The sequence below is a fragment of the Canis aureus genome, chromosome 13 (genome assembly GCF_053574225.1).
Source record: "Canis aureus isolate CA01 chromosome 13, VMU_Caureus_v.1.0, whole genome shotgun sequence".
Classification (NCBI taxonomy): Eukaryota; Metazoa; Chordata; class Mammalia; order Carnivora; family Canidae; genus Canis; species Canis aureus.
The window spans coordinates 13,550,668-13,568,966 of NC_135623.1; the positions used below are offsets into that span (position 1 = coordinate 13,550,668).

At 36.7% G+C, this 18,299-nt stretch overlaps 1 protein-coding gene across 7 annotated transcripts in view; it reads right to left on the reverse strand.

Moving 5' to 3' along the window:
- Window positions 1-18,299, reverse strand: part of ZMYM1 (zinc finger MYM-type containing 1) — a 33,278-nt gene that overhangs the window by 2,249 nt on the left and 12,730 nt on the right. For 5 of the 7 annotated variants that reach the window (XM_077844812.1, XM_077844814.1, XM_077844816.1 and 2 more), the window contains 5 exons: window positions 14,799-14,970; window positions 9,573-9,726; window positions 8,158-8,295; window positions 7,919-7,956; window positions 5,036-7,385 (listed from right to left, as the gene is read on the reverse strand). In XM_077844812.1, coding sequence (XP_077700938.1) covers window positions 5,085-7,385; window positions 7,919-7,956; window positions 8,158-8,295; window positions 9,573-9,726; window positions 14,799-14,970 — 2,803 coding nt within the window. In that variant the 3' untranslated portion in view covers window positions 5,036-5,084. Of the gene's footprint in view, window positions 1-5,035; window positions 7,386-7,918; window positions 7,957-8,157; window positions 8,296-9,572; window positions 9,727-14,798; window positions 14,971-18,299 lie in introns of those variants that run through there. The other 2 variants (XM_077844815.1, XM_077844819.1) reach the window with 2 other exon arrangements.

Consider the following 18,299-nt stretch of genomic DNA (forward strand, 5'->3'; position numbering starts at 1 on the left):
CTCTGAACTCCCAACCCTGAGACTGAGACCTGAGCTGATATCAAGTTGGACACTTAGCTGACTGAGCCACCCAGGCGCCTGAGTTTTCAGTTTTATTTTTTTTTTTTAAATTTTATTTATTTATGATAGTCACAGAGAGAGAGGCAGAGACACAGGCAGAGGGAGAAGCAGGCTCCATGCACCGGGAGCCTGATGTGGGATTCAATCCCAGGTCTCCAGGATCGCGCCCTGGGCCAAAGGCAGGCGCCAAACCACTGCGCCACCCAGGGATCCCCGAGTTTTCAGTTTTAAAGTGACTTTTCCCCTTTAATTTCTAATGCTTTGCTGAGTTGTTACTGATCTTTTAAAATCTTTCATCTACTTATCTGAGCTTTTCTAACTTTTATAGCTTTCATAATTTTCTTAAACTTTTATAGCTTGGTTTAAAACCATTTTTATGTTTTTAAGGATAATTCTGTTTCCTATTTTTGTATTAAATTCTACAATTCTGTTGTTTGCTTCTATGTGAAATGCATTTTCCTGTACTTTTAGGGAGGTAGAAAGGACAAATTAACTTTTCTGGCCCCAAGGTTCATTCAATTCTATTATTTTCACAAAATGACCTGAGATTCTGCTTCTGATTCTCTCCTTCATCTCACTCTATACATGGTCTTTCCTTTGTCCCTACTATCCCTGTCCTGATCAATTTGGTGTCTATAGCTAGCAGTTCCTCCTTAATTGAGGTGTTTGGAAATAAAGCTTCTGTTAGTTTCAAGATTTCAGAAGAACCAAAAAGAAAAAGTTCATATGGACTGAGACTACTCCAAAATCTTCAGAACTTAGCACAGTCCCCTTAAATTCACCAGCTGACATCTGCAGGAACCTTCTGTTTGGGTTGTTTCCAAATTAGCCTGCCATGCTTTCTAGTGGAAATCTGTTGATTTGGGGGAGCTCTTGATTTTCAAGGCTATCAGATGTCCCACTGCTTTTCCTCCATGGCTTTCTAAAGATAGCCAATACCATTCAGGATTGGTTTTGAGTTTGTCACTACCTAATCTTATTTGGGGACTATGGGGATACACGGTCACCAAGATTGGTTGTAGATGCTGGGCATCAATTTCTACTTCAATGGATTTGGGGAGATTAAAAAACTATACTATTTCTGTGGTCTTCTGTTCTTTTTTTTAAAATTTTTATTTTATTTTATTTTTCTTTTATGAGAGAGAGAGAGAGGCAGAGACACAGGCAGAGGGAGAAGCAGGCTCCATGCACCGGCAGCCCGATGTGGGATTCGATTCCGGATCTCCAGGATCGCGCCCTGGGCCAAAGGCAGGCGCCAAACCGATGCGCCACCCAGGGATCCCTTAATTTTTATTTATTTTTGATAGTCACAGAGAGAGAGAGAGAGAGAGAGAGAGAGAGAGAGAGAGAGAGGGGGGCAGAGACATAGGCAGGAGAAGCAGACTCCATGCACCGGGAGCCCGACGTGGGATTTGATCCCGGGTCTCCAGGATAGCGCCCTGGGCCAAAGGCAGGCGCCAAACTGCTGCGCCACCCAGGGATCCCTCTTCTGTTCTTTAATACACTTCTGGTGGTTAATCTTTTATTTGGGAACATTTCTGACAAGTTTGTATAGGAGTTAGTAGAGCACAGTGATTGGGAGCACGGGCTAGTCACACTGCCTAGATATAAATCCTACGTTCACCATTTACTAACTGTGTGATCCGTATCCCTTTTTTTTTGTTTCCTGTGTAAAACAATAGGTTGTTGAGAGATCTAAATGAAACAACCTAAGTAAAGCACTGAACAGAGTACTATATTACATAGTAGGTATTCAACCAAGATAGCTGTCTTAATTACTGTATTTTTCTTTTTCAGGTCTAGGTCTTATATTACTCACCTTATAGACTACCAAAAAAAAAAGTAAAAACCAAAACATTTGAATATTAAAAAAGAAAAAAAAAAAACCCAACCCAACCTCTTGAAATCAATTCCTGGTTTCATGATAATATAGAAACTACAAATGCGAACAGGTAGAAAATAATGAAAATGAGAAAAACACATGGTTGACAAAGGTGAGTTCAGAGGAATATTCAGAGCACTAAAGCACTTTCATTACAAAATAGAAAAGAATGAAAACCCATGCAAGAAGCATTCAGTACTAGAGGTTAACTAATTGCCTATTTTGTTTTCTTTCTCTTTTTTAAAGGTAAAGTAGAGGGCAGCCCGGGTGGCTCAGCGGTTTAGTGCCACCTTCAGCTCAGGGCCTGATCCTGGAGACCTGGGATCGAGTCTCATGTCGGGCTCCCTGCATGGAGCCTGCTTCTCCCTCTGCCTGTGTCTCTGCCTCTCTCTCTCTGTGTCTCTCATGAATAAATAAAATCTTTTTTTTTTTTTTTTAAAAAAAGGTAAAGTAGAAATCAATGAATTAAAAAAAAACAGTAAAATGATAATACCAAATGTTGGTAAGTATGTGCAGAACAGAGACACTCAGGTAGTGGTGGGAAAGAAAAACATATAAAGCCGAGGCTTAATTAAAGTGGAAGATGAACATAGCCTTGAATTATCGAGTCTACTTTCAGGTTAAGTACCCTAGAGCAGACTTTCCCAACTAGCATGTCAGGGATAGGTGGCTGGGTAAGGCCTTTACTGGCCACAGCTTCCAAAACCTCATCTTTTTCCTAGTGCAGCGTATAAATATTATTTTCTGTATTATCATCCACCTAAAGAACTGCTGAGTAACTTCTTCTAGCATCTTTCTTGGACCGCCACATTAGAAAGCTAAGTTTCATTGGAGTCAGGGCCTTGTTTTAGTCTCTGCAGGATCTCCAGCAGCTAGAACAGTGTTTAGTATATAGTACTTGTTGAAAAACATTTGTTGAATGTGCAAATGCATACTACATATGGAAATGTCATTGGAGTATTATAAAAGTGCAAAATCAAGGAGTATAAAATTTCCATTTAAATAGAGAAAGGATGAACATGTACAATCATATAATGGGGTAATATTCAGCAGCTAAAAATAAATGAACTAGAAATCCCATCTATAAATTTCAAAAACATTGAATGAAAAAAAATATTGGAAGGTATGTACAATGCAACAGAGTTTTATATAAAGTTCATAAATATGAAACAAAGCTATCTTTTAAGTATAAAATTAAATATTCATGAAAAGAAGCACAACAAATCATTGCTTCTGGGGAAAATAGAAGAGGAATGCTATCAGTAAACAATCTGCAAGAGAGCTCCATCTTGCTCTGTAATATTTTATTTCTGAAGTAAAAATCTGGAACATAGTAAAATGTTAGGATTTAATAGGATTAAATGTTATTTAGTATACTCTTTGTATTTTTAGGTTAAACCATAATATTTTTAAAAGGTAGGACTGAAAAAAAAAAAAAGGTAGGACTGATAAATAAATCTAAGAATGTGTCTGAAAAACAAGTCAGTCAGTCACTGGCTGGCTAATCAAGAAAGGAAGCATGTATATAGAAATTGATGAGGAAACTTAGTATACAAAAAAAATAAAAAACTTTCTATAGCTCTATGTAAATCAGTTTTTGAAAAACCTAAATAAAATGGATGCTCTCTCTAGAAAAATTACAAATAATAATTGAGGAGAAAGAAACAGAATGGTGGCAGAAAAATATTCTTAAAAGAAACAAAATTCTAGGCCTAGATACATCTACCACTAAATTCTTGTAAGTCTCTGAGAAACAGATTTTCCTTTATCACCGGAGCCTTTTTAAAGTATAGTGATAGAAAAAGAGTCTTTTTTTTTTTTTTGGGGGGGGGTGTTATTTGTTATTCAGTCATATTTTCATAAGGCAGATTAAGAATTCATATTGTGTCATCTAGCTATTTGTGTCAACCAAAACCACAGCCATGTTTAACCATGACAGTTCATAGGAAAAGGAAATACAAATAGCTCAAGTAGATACCCAACCTTATTCTTCAGTGAAAATACTAAATTCCACTGGGGCTTAGAACAGATTGGTAAAGATCAAAATGTTTCAGAACTCTGTTTATAAAGATTCAAGGAAATAGGCAATATCACACACACATGGTTGAATGGGACTTAAATGGGCATAATCCTTATAGAGCAATTTGTCAGTATTTATCAAGAATAGAAATGCATAAATCTTCTGACCTAGTAATTGCAATTTAAAATTTTATCTTAAAAAATAAAAAATAAAATTTTATCTTACAGGGATCCCTGGGTGGCGCAGCGGTTTGGCGCCTGCCTTTGGCCCAGGGCGCGATCCTGGAGACCCGGGATCGAATCCCACATTGGGCTCCCGGTGCATGGAGCCTGCTTCTCCCTCTGCCTGTGTCTCTGCCTCTCTCTCTCTCTGTAACTATCATAAATAAATAAAAATTAAAAAAAAAAATTTTATCTTACAATAACTCACTCATGTGCAGTATGCCCTACATACAAGGTTACTAAATGTGGCATTCTTTATAATAGCAAAATACTGGAAAGAATTTAAATGTTTGCTCTTAGGGACTGCTCAAATATTTTATGGTACATCCATACAATGAAATTCTATGTAGTTGTAAAACGAAACCAAGAAACTATGTACTGATATAGGACAATTCAAAAATATGTTAAGCGGACAAGCTGAAGAATGGTGTGCACTGCAGAGTACTATCTATGAAAAATATCGCCAGGAGCGTATCTGAGAAACAGCTAACACAACAGGGAGGGGGAATTGCATACTACAAAGGGGAAAGAGACTTTTCATTATACATCAGTCTGGTTTTTGAATTTTTTTTTTTTTTTTTTGTTTTTTTTTTTTTTAATTTTTTATTTATTTATGATAGAGAGAGAGAGAGGCAGAGACACAGGCAGAGGGAGAAGCAGGCTCCATGCACCGGGAGCCCGACGTGGGATTCGATCCCGGGTCTCCAGGATCGCGCCCTGGGCCAAAGGCAGGCGCCAAACCGCTGCGCCACCCAGGGATCCCTGGTTTTTGAATTTTGAATCAAGTGATTGTTACATGTTCTGATGAAAAAAAAATGTTTTCTTAGAAAATAAAATTCTGAAATTAAACACTCCAATAGAAATACAAAATTCTTTTTACGTAAATCCAAATTAGCAAGTGTTATATTTCTTTCATCCGATGGATAAACTTTTCCACAATTCCATTGAGTCTTTCAGGTTCCATCAGTTTATTTACCAATTCCTGCTCAATAGCCATTAGGGCCAGGCCACTAAGCTTCTCTTGTCCCATGGTATGACATAAATATGTTTTAAGACGGGGCAGTGTAGAAAATATATTTTGAGCACTTGAAGTAACTGGCCAAGACAAACCAATATATAATAACTTTGATATGCAGGGAATATTATTGTGAAGACCATGCTGAATAAACAAATAGCCAAGATCGATGAAGTTGATACAATCATAATTTATGACAAAATTGAGCTTTGCATATTGCCGATAAAATCTAAGTTCTGGGATGATGTCTGCATCAAGTTTATAAAATTCTTGGACCTGTTTGGCTGTTGTTTCATTTAACGGTTCATTCCATTTAAATAATAGTTCTGAAATTTGTTTCATTTTGCAATAATCAAACTCTGAAAAACATAATTTTAAATTATCTAATATAGTGTCCAATCCTTGGTAATAAATATTAATTTTATATTGTTCTTCTGTTGAGGTAGGAAAAAACATACTATCTGAATTGCCAAAATCTATTGTTTTCTGAATTTTTCTTCTTTTCTGAAAAGAAGGTCTTTCAACTTCAAAACCTTTACTGGTTATTTTTTGACATATTTCCTCTGCTCCATCCCAGATAGTTTTGAAATAGGCATCATTTCTCTCAGATGATAAACATTCTAAAATTGCTTCTATTTTTGAAGACAATGAAAAAATATCTATGGTTTCACTTTGAAGCTCTTTGGAAAGAATTCCTGTAACACTTAAGACTCGATAAAGAAATTTCAAACAAAAGATAAATTCAAATTTGGAGACCAGTATTAACAAATTATTCAATTCATCAGCCAAACTTGTGTTTGAAGAATGGCTTGATACAACTTCCAAAGTTTCAATAATCTCCGGAAGACCCTCAATCACAGATAGTAATATATGATCGTGAACTGTCCAACATGATTGTGATGTATGTTTCTTGCATGTTTTGTTTGGACTTAGCTTACAGATGTTTTGAAAATTTGCAGACATTTCCCCAGACATATGAATAGTGTTGAACAAAGAGCTGAGAGTATTTAGAGTACTTCGGAGTTCTTTCACTTCTTTACAAAACCTAATTACTGCTAAATCCAAAAAATGTGCATAACAATGTATGTACAAAGCTCTTGGCTCTTCTTTTTTGAACTCTGCTGCAATTTTATTAAATTTTCCCCTCAAATTGGCGGTACTATCATAGGCCTGGCCACATATCTTATTCAGATCAACTCCAATTTGCTGCAGGTACGTTTTGATAGTCCTATGTAAGTTAGTCCCACTCATCTCTTTAACATCTATGAAGCCCAAAAATCTTTCTTTAATTAAGATAGCCTTTGACATTTTTTGTGGGTATCTTACACAAATTGCAAGCTGTTCTTTAGTGGTACTATCAGTTGTCTCATCACATATTATAGAAAAAGCTGAGGAGACATTGATTTCATCCACAATATCTTGCAGCATTTCAGTCTTTATTATTTCAATAATATCATTTTGAATTTGTGTACTATTATAGAAGTCAACTTGTGAATTCATAAGTCGAAATATTTCTTCTCCTTTATCTTTTGCTCTGATTTCTAACAGTTCTAAAAAATTACCTTTATTCATAGATGAAATTGATTGGTCATTTCCTCTTAATGGTAAACACTGCTTCCCAAGAAATAAAATATTTTCAATTATAAGCTTTAGGTACTTTTTATTTCCTTCAATCTGCTTTGAATGAATAGATAAATTATCATTGACTGCTTCATCAGAAAACTGGTGTTCCCTCCAAAACTGCAATGACTTCAAATGCATTTCACTTTTTTCATGCTTCCTGAATTTTTCTAGAGTCTTTTTCCAATTAGAAATTCCTTGGCCTGCAAATGATTCTCCTCCACAACTAAAATTTTTTTGGCAGAACAACTGGCATGAATAACAGAATGTCACATCCTTCTTAATACTGTTTTTCAAATGTTGGAGATTTGAACACCAAGATTTTTTAATACTTCGTGATTTATCTTTAACTTTTTGTACTTTGGATGTAAACTTTGGGTGACATAGTCCATCACTTATTTTCATAGATTTCATATTGTATGTAGCATCTTGGTTTGACACTTGATCTCTTTGTACTTCTACACTGGAGTCAACTGTATGCTGACTGGGTACTGATGAAGATGGTGAAAGCCTTGGCTGTTCAACACTATTATTAGCAACACCATTACTTGATTCACTGGGTAAACTCTTAGCAATGTTTGGGAGAAAAAGAAAAAAAACATTTGTTCGAACAGTTTTCAAATGATTAATATATCAAACATATCTATTCTAGTAACACAATAAAATGAATGGGCGAGTTGCAATATGAGCTCCACTAGAGGGAAACATTAACAATTATTTATAATATAATGTTGCAATCTAGACTCAGCATTAAATGTTCAAAGAATCTTTTGGTATGTAATTGTAATAAAAATAATTTTTATTGCTCATGTGACCTAGAATATTGAAAAAGGTAATAAAGAACCCAGAGGAAAAACTATGACTAATAATACTTGTTTAAATATTCTTATTAATAGTGTCAAGTCAAACCTGGGATTTGGGAAATTGAATATGAATACCAAAAGATGTTTCTTGTTCAACTTTTTTGAGCCTTAGGATGAAAATAGGAATGAATATGCATATATATGTATATATATACACATATATATATGTTTACATATATAAATGTACAAAATATGCTTAAAAAAGACAGGGTCGAAAGTATTAAGAACAAAACTTACATCTACAATGACTTTTGCTGTTACTGAAGAAACTGTATCTGGTAAAATAAAAGAGTATCATCAATTCAAGATCTTATACTATAATCTATAAAACAGCATCATAAACTACAATTGCTTATTTCATATCAGACAACAAAAACAACCTAAGAATATAGATAGATTCATCAAGGATGTGAAGACAGTGTATATATCAAGTATCTTTTGTTTTTTTATATCAAGTATCTTTATATCAATTTTACCTTGTAAGACATCAGAGTTCATGATGGGCAGGGAAACATGAGTATCTGCCAATGACACTATATTGCTTATAACTGGAGTTGTATCTTTCTTTGGAGCTAAGAGCTCTGTTGAGGCATCCTGTACCACAGAAACATTTACTGAAAAAAATTAAAAGATTTCTCAACAACCAGGAGAATCAATCAGAAAGCACTGTTTAATAACCAGTGTTTCAACAAACAATGCAAATATCCAATAGCTTTAGGTATTGCTGGATATTGGAGTAGGGCTTATAGCCAGGTTCTTTAGCATAAACACATTAGTACCCTGAAACTGATAATTTACATTTTCCATTTTTTAATATATTTGACCTTTGCATACAACTTCTCAAGTCCCTTTATGTCATTTACATGAAATTACCCACGAAGAATAGAAAAGAGATTCCTTCAATATCTCCTAATGGATATCAGATCTTTCATCTTTTAAACACATTATTTTATTTTAAGTAATTTCTAGGGGATCCCCGGGTGGCTCAGCGGTTTGGTGCCTGCCTTCTGCCCGGGGCGTGGTCCTGGGGTCCCGGGATAGAGTCCCGCATCGGGCTCCTTGCATGGAGTCTGCTTCTCCCGCTGCCTGTGTCTCTGCCTCTCTCTCTCTCTCTGTGTCTCTCATGAATAAATAAAATCTTAAAAAAAAAAAAATTTCTACACTCAATGTGGGGTTCTAACTCATAACCCCAAGATTAAGAGTCACTCGCTCTACTGACTGAGCCAGCCAAGCACCCCTAATGGGTCTCATTTCTAACTCTTTCAAGATTCATAACCCTCAACATGACTGGAGTTAGACTGGTATCTAAGCTAGTATTGCAGAGATTTCTAGAATAAACCAGTTTACATGAAGTACAAACCTCAGGGGTATCATTTTCTTTATTATCTATGTAAAATAGCACTAATGGTCCTATATGAGGCTCTTTGATAGAATACAAAGTTGGCCCTGGGTTACTTGTGCTTTTCTATTAATGAACTTTCAAGTATTTCCAACTAGCTCCACTTCCTATAAAAAAACATAACTGATACCCTTATTTTTACAAAGCAGGGCTAAGTATAAAATTCTATATTCTAATATGATGATCTTTACAAATAAATATTAAGTCTTTGGTTGTGAAGTAGGCTTCCTTTTACATAAAACTACTGGAAAACATTTTTTTCCTTTTAAATGTAGGCTCCATGCCCAATGTGGGGCTTGAATTCAGGACCCTGAGAGCAAGAGTCACGTGCTCTACCGACTGAGCCAGCCAGGTGCACCTGGAAAACATTTTTTTTGCAACGAGTTTTATACTGTTTTGACTCATGTTGAGATAAATCAAGGTGATAAACTAAAGGAAATTAGTAATATTCAACAGTTTCTAAACCTCTGATAACTTCTAAGCAAACATTACCTGTTGATGATTCCATCTTAGCTTTATTGTAAGCAGAGAAACAATTAATAGAACAGAAGAGGTCTGTCTTCCCAAAGTCATTGGTGGTCTCAATCATTTCATCTGAGGGCTTCAATGATTTGCAAAGAACAGATGTAAGTGTTTGGGTTGGTTTCTGTTTAAAGATTAAAGTTATATTCATATTCCTGGTGTATGACATATTATCAACAAACAAAAACACACCCATTATTGCTCCTCTTAGCTAAAATATAACAAGTAATGATAATGAAGTCACATTTTTACACTTTCTTAAAAATCGGAAAAAAATAACAAGCGCTGAATGTTATATGCAACTGATGAATCACTAAAGTCTACCTTGAAACTAATAATACACTATATGCTAACTAACTTGAATTAAAAACAAACAAAAAAGAGGAAAAAAAGGCACTATAGATTAGAGTGACTAAAATGAAAGAAACAGATCATTCCAATATTTGTGTTATTTATCAGATATACATTAGTAGCAGCAGCATTATTAGATACATATTAGAAAGCAGTATGCTTTCTTCATATGCAAGCAATGAAGAAAGAGGTCATAGAATATGTTTATCACTCCAGGCAATCAACTCTGACTGGATAAATACACAAAAGTCTTACAATTATATCCCTTTCTTCAATTCCACTTTAAAAAGAAAAAGAAAAAAAAAGATTTTATTTATTTACTTGACTGAGAAAGAGCACAAGCAGGGGGAGAGGGAGAAGCAGGCTTCCTGCTTGATGTGGGGCTCCTGGGATCATGAACTGAGCTGAAGGCAGATGCTTAACCGACTGAGCCACCCAGGTGCCCCACTCAATTCCACTTTGAATATTAACTCAGGAAAGCAGAGGAGCCAGAGAACAGCTGTGGGAATCATTGCTTTTCTAGCCTAACTTCATGGTAAACACTGAAAGCATATTGTTAGAAAGTAGCACAGAAGCAGTAAGATATACAGAATATAGTACATTCAGTAAGCAGTAAGTGTGTAAAGGACATGAACTGTGTGGTTCCCCATCTATTGTTTCTACTGTAACAGGAACCATCATTTTGGGCTTAGAGCAATGGTGAAAAAGAACTGCTTTTGGGGGCATAAAATACAAGGACAAATGAAAATACCATATGCAGATTTTCTTCCATGAAAAACAGGATATTGGCAAAGGAACAATAAAACAAAAAACAATATAAGTTTGAAAATTCTTTTATCCTTTATTAGTATGACGTTTTTATTTTGAGAAGAGCTATTTTAACATTATTTAGAGGATCCCTGGATGGCTCAGCGGTTTGGCGCCTGCCTTGGGCCCAGGGCATGATCCTGGAGACCTGGGATCGAGCCCCAGGTCAGGCTCCCTGCATGGAGCCTGCTTCTCCCTCTGCCTGTGTCTCTGCATCTCTCTCTCTCTCTCTCTCTCTCTGTGTCTCATGAATAAATAAAATCTTAAAAATAAAATTATTTAGCCCAATATTTAACATTAAGTAACAATACTGGTATTATTTATAGTTAATTTATTATTCATCTGGGAAAGATAACAATTAATTTATTCTATTAAGATGTGGAGGGGGCAGCCTGGGTGGCTCAGTGGCTTAGCGCCGCCTTTAGCGCAGGACGTGATCCGGGAGACCCGGGATCGAGTCCCACATCAGGCTCCCTGCATGGAGCCTGCTTCTCCCTCTGCCTGTGTCTCTGCCTCTCTCTCTCTCCTCTCTATGTATTGTCATGAATAAATAAATAAAATATTAAAAAGAAAAAAGATGTGGAGGGAAAAAAGATGTGGTCAAAGTAAGTATAATTCTATCAAGCAGGGCAGCCCTGGTGGTGCAGCGGTTTAGCGCCGCCTGCAGCCCAGGGCATGATCCCGAAGACCCTGGATCGAGTCCCACGTCAGGCTTTCTGTATGATGCCTGCTTCTCCCTCTGCCTGTGTCTCTGCCATTCTGTGTGTGTGTGTCATGAATAAATAAAATCTTAAAAAAAAAAAAAAAATTCTATCAAGCAATCTACTTTAGGGTGCCTGGGTGGCTCAGTAGGTTAAGTATCTGCCTTTGGCTCAGATCATGATCCCCGGGTCCTAGGATTTAGTCCCCCTGTTTGTGCTCTCTCTCTCAAATAAATAAAATCTTTAAAAAAAAACTATTAAAAAAAAAACCCCAGTCCATTAGAAGACATTTTTTTAAATTTATTTTTTATGATAGTCACACAGAGAGAGAGAGAGGCAGAGACATAGGCAGAAGGAGAAGCAGGCTCTATGCACTGGGAGCCCGATGTGGGATTCGATCCCGGGTCTCCAGGATTGCACCCTGGGCCAAAGGCAGGCACCAAACCGCTGCGCCACCCAGGGATTCTAGGGAAGAAGAAATTAGCTCTTCTCAAAAGAAGAAAATAGCTCTTCTCAAAATAAAAACGTCATCCTTTATGACGTATCCTTTATTAGTATGACGTTGTGGAAGATTCTAGGGAGAAGAAAATTTTTAAAAGATTTATTTATTGGGGGGGGAGGGGTAGGGAAGGAGAATCTTAAAGCAGATTCTGCAATGACTGTGGAGTTGGACATGGGGCTCGATCCCACGACCCTGAGATCACGACCTGAGCTGAATCTAAGAGTCAGACACTTAACTGTGTCAGCCAAGCGCCCCTCAAACAATCTAGTTTTGTGTTTTTTAAAAAATATTTTATTTATTTATTCATGAGAGACACACAGAGAGAAGCAGAGACACAGGCAGAGGGAGAAGCAGGCTCCATGCAGGGAGCCCAATGTGGGACTCGATCCCGGGTCTCTGGGATCACGCCCTGGGCTGAAGGCAGATCCTCAACCATTGAGCCACCCAGGGATCCCACAATCTACTTTTAGAAATAAAAAGTCACCCTATTTTTAGACTCATAGATTTGAATATTTTTCTAATTCTTATTACAGTTAACTAACAATATTAATTTTTCTCCATTATCACTATCAATAATAACTCATATGCAGGATATAGTGTTAAATGGTGCTTTTTAAACTCTTTCACCCAATCACATAGGCTAAGTATGTGGTACTCACAATAGGCTCTTAAAAACAGGACAAGGTGTATTCACTGAGTGTGAGGGATGAAGAAGGAAAAGACTGAACGGCATTTCTTGCCTTCAGAAGGCTCCCATGCCTCCCATTTTCCCACTTCTGTGCCCAAGGTCATCACATGAGCACTCTGCCACAGGGAAGATGTGGCTCACAAATGACTTAGTTGAATTCACACTTGCGGAGAATCCTATCTTGAATCGCGTGTTTTTAAGGAAGAATTTACGGAGATGGAATTGGGTCTCAAAGCATCATCCGAACAAGCAAGACAATAATCCTACCTCATGAAAGGGGCTCAGACCACTAATTGCGTTAATCTCATGTAGTCCACCAAAGCAGGACAGCTTCTCTGCTCTCAGAACCACCTACCCACGGCTCTTCTACCAGAAAGGGGATTATTTCTCATTCAGAAAAGCCTGTGACATTCTTAATTCATTTTAACATTGCTTAGGTGTAAGAAAACAGAATTAAAAACACCTTTGTGGTTGAGTTTTACGATAGGTAGGCTATTGTTACTTCTGCTATCTTTATTTGCAGTTTATTTATTTATTTTTTTAAAGATTTCATTTATCCATTCATGAGAGACAGAGGGGGAGAGAGAGGCAGAGACACAGGCAGAGGGAGAAGCAGGCTCCATGCAGGGAGCCCAATGTGGGACTTGATCCTGGGTCTCCAGGATCATGCCCTGGGCTGAAGGCGGCGCTACACTGCTGAGGCCTATTTATTTGCAGTTTATAAACAAGCTTCCATTTGCTTGGTTTTCTTCAAGGCAAGATCATCCTGAGAGTCTTTAGGAGAATCTTCATACAGCATTTATCATGAATTGTTATGTAAGAGGAACTGTCAGAAGTCTTATTTCATCTTCTTCACTGTCTTATCAACTGAAACTATTCCCAATGGTACTAAAATCTTATCCCCACATTTTCCTAAAGTGGAAACATCCACAACTAAACTAATGGAAGGAACTCAATCTTGGATATTTTGAGTCCATGTAGTCAAATTCAAATGGAGTTGTCCTTACTTTATGCAACAGGTCTTTATTCGTACCCACTTATGTGCTGTAATACTCTGAACTATTTTTTTTCAGTATTTTATTTATTTATTTGAGAGAGAGCAAGCGAGCGAGCATGAGCGTGTGGCGGGCAGGCAGAGGGAGAGGGACATGTGGGGCTCATGACCTGAGCCAAAATCAAGAGTTAGATGCTTAACCAACTGAACCACCTGGGTACCCTCTCTCTGAACTATTAAAGTAATAAGACTGTCCTTTCATCTGAAGCATTCGAAACAAACTAGAGACAGTGTAACAATAAGTAAGCCCCACGGTTCTCAAGATAGACTTCATGATGAGTTTGCTGGAGTGAAAGTGAAAAACAGGCATTACTACAGTGTTTCACATTCTGGTATTTTACTTTATACTGAATCTAGGATTTAAAAAAAAATTCAGTAAAGGGGAGCCTGGGTGGCTTAGTGAGTTAAGCATCTGCCTTTGGCTAGGGACACGATCCTAGTGTCCTGGGGTCCAGCTCTGCATCAGGCTCCCTGCTCAGTGGGGAGTCTGCTTCTCCCTCTCCCTTCGCCTGTTGCTCCCACTGCTTGGGCTCTCTCTTTCTGTCAAATAAATAAATAAAATCTTGGAAAAAATTTTTTTAATTCAGTAAAAACTCTAATATTTATTTATTTATTTATTTATTTTTTTAACAGACATGATTATCTTTTTTTTTTTTTTTAATTTTTATCTATTTATGATAGTCACAGAGAGAGAAAGAGAGGCAGAGACACAGGCAGAAAGAGAAGCAGGCTCCATGCACCGGGAGCCTGATGTGGGAATCGATCCCGGGTCTCCAGGATCGCGCCCTGGGCCAAAGGCAGGCGCCAAACCGCTGCGCCACCCAGGGATCCCAAAACTCTAATATTTAAACAAAATAATCAGAATCCCTAAAAACTAGGGTGCCTGGGTGACTTGGTTAGCTAAGCGCCTGCCTTTGGCTCAGGTCATAATTCCAGAGTCATAAAACTGAGTCCTGCATTGGGCTTCCTGCTAAGCGGGGAGTCTGCTTCTCCCTCTGCCCTCCCCCCTGCTCATGCTCTCTCTCAATAAACCAAATATATAAATAAATATCTTAAAAAAAAAGAATTCTTAAAAGTTAGATTTTCAACTTACAACAGTAGTCTTCTGACACATGCTGCACTTGGTTAAAATGCTATTAGTACATATGGTAACAAATACTTTTCTTTTTTCTTCATATGATGAAAGACAAGATTGGCTGCAAAAATTTTTGCTAGATGTATCTTCTAGCTGGACACTGATCACATCCTTTAGATTTAAGAGGTCTCTAAAAAGAAAAACAAGGGCACCATTAAACACTTTTAGAAGTTAAAGCACTCCTTCAAGTAACCCTCTCCCATTTCACCTACCTTTAGATTATGCAACAGCAAAAAAAAAAAAAAAAAAAAGATTATGCAACAGCAGGGACATCAGCCTTGAAATAACAAAACCTGAATTTGGTATTTAGTTCTAGAATTTATACTACATAATGTTGGGTAAGTCATTTATACTCCCAAATGCTGATTCCTTTATCTATAAAGTAGGGATTACAAAACACATCTGATAGCACAGTTTTGAGGATTACCTAGTTGCATTAGTTAGTGCTAGTGATAATAGAATGTTGATGAGCAATCACATATTCATACCTGACCAACTCTGTAATCTACAAGACAGAGGATACCAAACTATGGCCTGCAAAACTCTAGGGATCCTCCGGATACTTTTAGAGGGGTCCACTAAAACAAAACTATTTTCATATTAAAATATTATCTGCCCAAAAAAGTGTCATTTGTCTTTTTCACTATGTTAACATTGGAACTGATGATGCAAAATCAACAATGGGCCACTGCAATTCCACTCCTCGTACTGAAAAAAGTATGAAGACACACATGTTCCTAACAGCTCTATTTCAAATAGCTAAAAGATAAGGGCACTGGCCTGGCTCAGTTGGTAGAGCACATAACTCTTGATCTCAGGATTGTGAGTTCAAGGCCCACACTGGGCCTGGAACTTACTTTAAAAAGAAAAAAAAAAAAAAAAGCCAAAAGATGGAAATAGTCCAAATGTTTACCAATGAATGAATAGATAAACAAATTGTAATATATCCATACAATGGAATATTACTCAGCTATAAAAAAGATGAAGTACTGCTATACATGCTACAACATGTATAAGCCTGGGATAAACCTTGAAAGCATTATGCTAAAAAGATGGACACAAATGGTTGTATGTTGTAGAATTCCATAATTATAAAATATCCTGAATAGATAAATCCAGATAGACTGCAGATTGGTGGTTGCCAGAGGCTAAAGAGAATTTTCTCTGGGGAGAAACTCCTTAATGGATACGTTGGAGAAATGTTTTGGAATTAGACACTGTTGAGTGTACTAAATACTGCTGAAATGGCTTTTTATGTGGATTTCACCTCAGTAAATTGGGAGGAAAAAAAAAAAACAAAAAACCAATACTGGGTAAAATGCCAGGGCCTTATTAGCACAAACTAATGCAGCTGCACCAAAACGTCCTGGTATCAGCTATTCATTGCCATACATTTGCTGTAAAAATCATTTTCTTATTAAGCTTTATCTTTGAAAACTTCTTTTTCATATTCCGTGTGATGATATGGGACAGAGATACAAAGTATTTCTCCTGCACACCAAACTATGATGGTTGTCTCAAGGAAAATCTCACGTGAGAATGTTGAGCTACAACCTGAGGTAGTTACTATTTTCATGGAACATATTTTTACTTGAAAGAACATACCATTATCCAGAGTGGATATCTAGCAAATATTTTCTCAAAAAAGAATAAAGTAAGACTGTTACTTCAAGATAAAGAGCTGACAGTATTCATTGCCAATGATAAAATTCAAGCTTTCATTGAAATTAGAATTTTGGAAAATTTGCCATCTCCAACTTGATTGCGTCCCAATAGCTAAGATTTCCTGATGAGATTAGTGTTTTGTTTTTTTAACAAATGTGATTGTTAAAATATTGCATAAAGAAATGCCAACATTTGGAAGATCTAAATAACTCAGTGAAGTAGTATTTTCCAAATTATGATAGCATGTAACAAAAAAGCATCCATTCACGTGTTAAAAAAAAAAACCCATTCAAAGTACAAACAGATCCATGTATTTTAACCTAACAGTACAAAGAATTCATTGATATGGTTTCAGATTTCACATTGTAACTAACCTTTAAGAAGTACAACCTGTTTTCTGCTAGAGTATCAAAGAGCATCCACAAAATCTAAGACTATTAAAACATACCTCCCTTTTCCAATTACTGATTGTTAGGACCAGATTTTTTTCACACTTTGGCCAAAACATTTACCAATTAATTGAACACAGAGGCAGATATGAAAACCCAGCCAGACATCGAAGAGGTTTGCAAAACTGATAAAATGATGTTCACTCAATTTTTCTTAAAATTCTTTTCACTAAAGACTACTTTTCATTAAAAATATTATTTATGTCCGCATTCACTGAGTTCTTTTTAAAGGAGTTAATAATTAGTTTAAAAATTTCTCAGTTTTAGGGGCACCTGGGTGACTCAGTCAGTTAAGTGTCTGCCTTCAGCTCAGGCGGTGAGCCCAGGGTCCTGAGATTAGCCCTGCCTCGGGCTCCCTGCTCTACAGGGAGCCTGCCTCTTTCCTCTGCCTCCCCTCTCTCATGAATAAATAAAATAAAATTTCTCAGTTTTAATCTCGAACACTGTATATATTGGCAGATATAACCTACATAAAGTAAAGCTTCTGGCTTTTCAAAAAATTTTAAGAGTGTAAAGGGTTCCAGAAACCAGAATGTTTGAGAACTGCCAATGATGTCTGGCTACTTAGAAACCTCAGAACATCAATCTTTCAGGATAATAGTTTTCTAGATGAAATACTCCTGAAATCAACACTATTTTTAACACTTACAAATTTTCCTCCTGAAATAGATTGTACCAAAAATAACAGGTTCATTTCATTACTATGAATCAGTCATTTTACTGGTTTAAAATATAGCTCTAAATGCAGTATCTGAGTTGTACTATCCTTGTATTTTATTTGACAAAAATTTTTTTCTCGGATTCACTGTGTGCCAGCTAGTGTAAAGGCATTGGGAATATAAAGATGAGCGTGATCTGGTTCCTAATCTCAAGAGATTCATAGTTTAACTGGGGCAGTATCAATTCTTTCTTTAAAAAATTTTGATTAATGCTGTGGGAATTATGAACACTATTAAAACACAGACCATGGAACAATTATTCTGAAAGGGTGGGGGTTAGTGAGAAGAGAGGAAAAAATCGTGTGGGAACAGACAAGAGGTAAGGATATTTGAGGCAGACCTTTGTGACAGAAATAAATTAGCCAAATGGAAAGGGAGGCAGAAGAAACTGCATCGGCAGAAGCATGGAAGTCTGAAAATGCTTACTGATTTACTGCTACCAGTATACTAGATTCCTGGTTTCTAATCTACTAAGTCCTTATAAATAAAAAACTAAAAAATGAATTTTCTTAAAAGTGCCTAAAATTAGCTTAAACAAATTCCAAGCACAGGACTGAACAACTTTCTTATTTATATGTGTTATACAGCATTAATGCACAGGGATATTCTGCACTCTGTTGACTGCT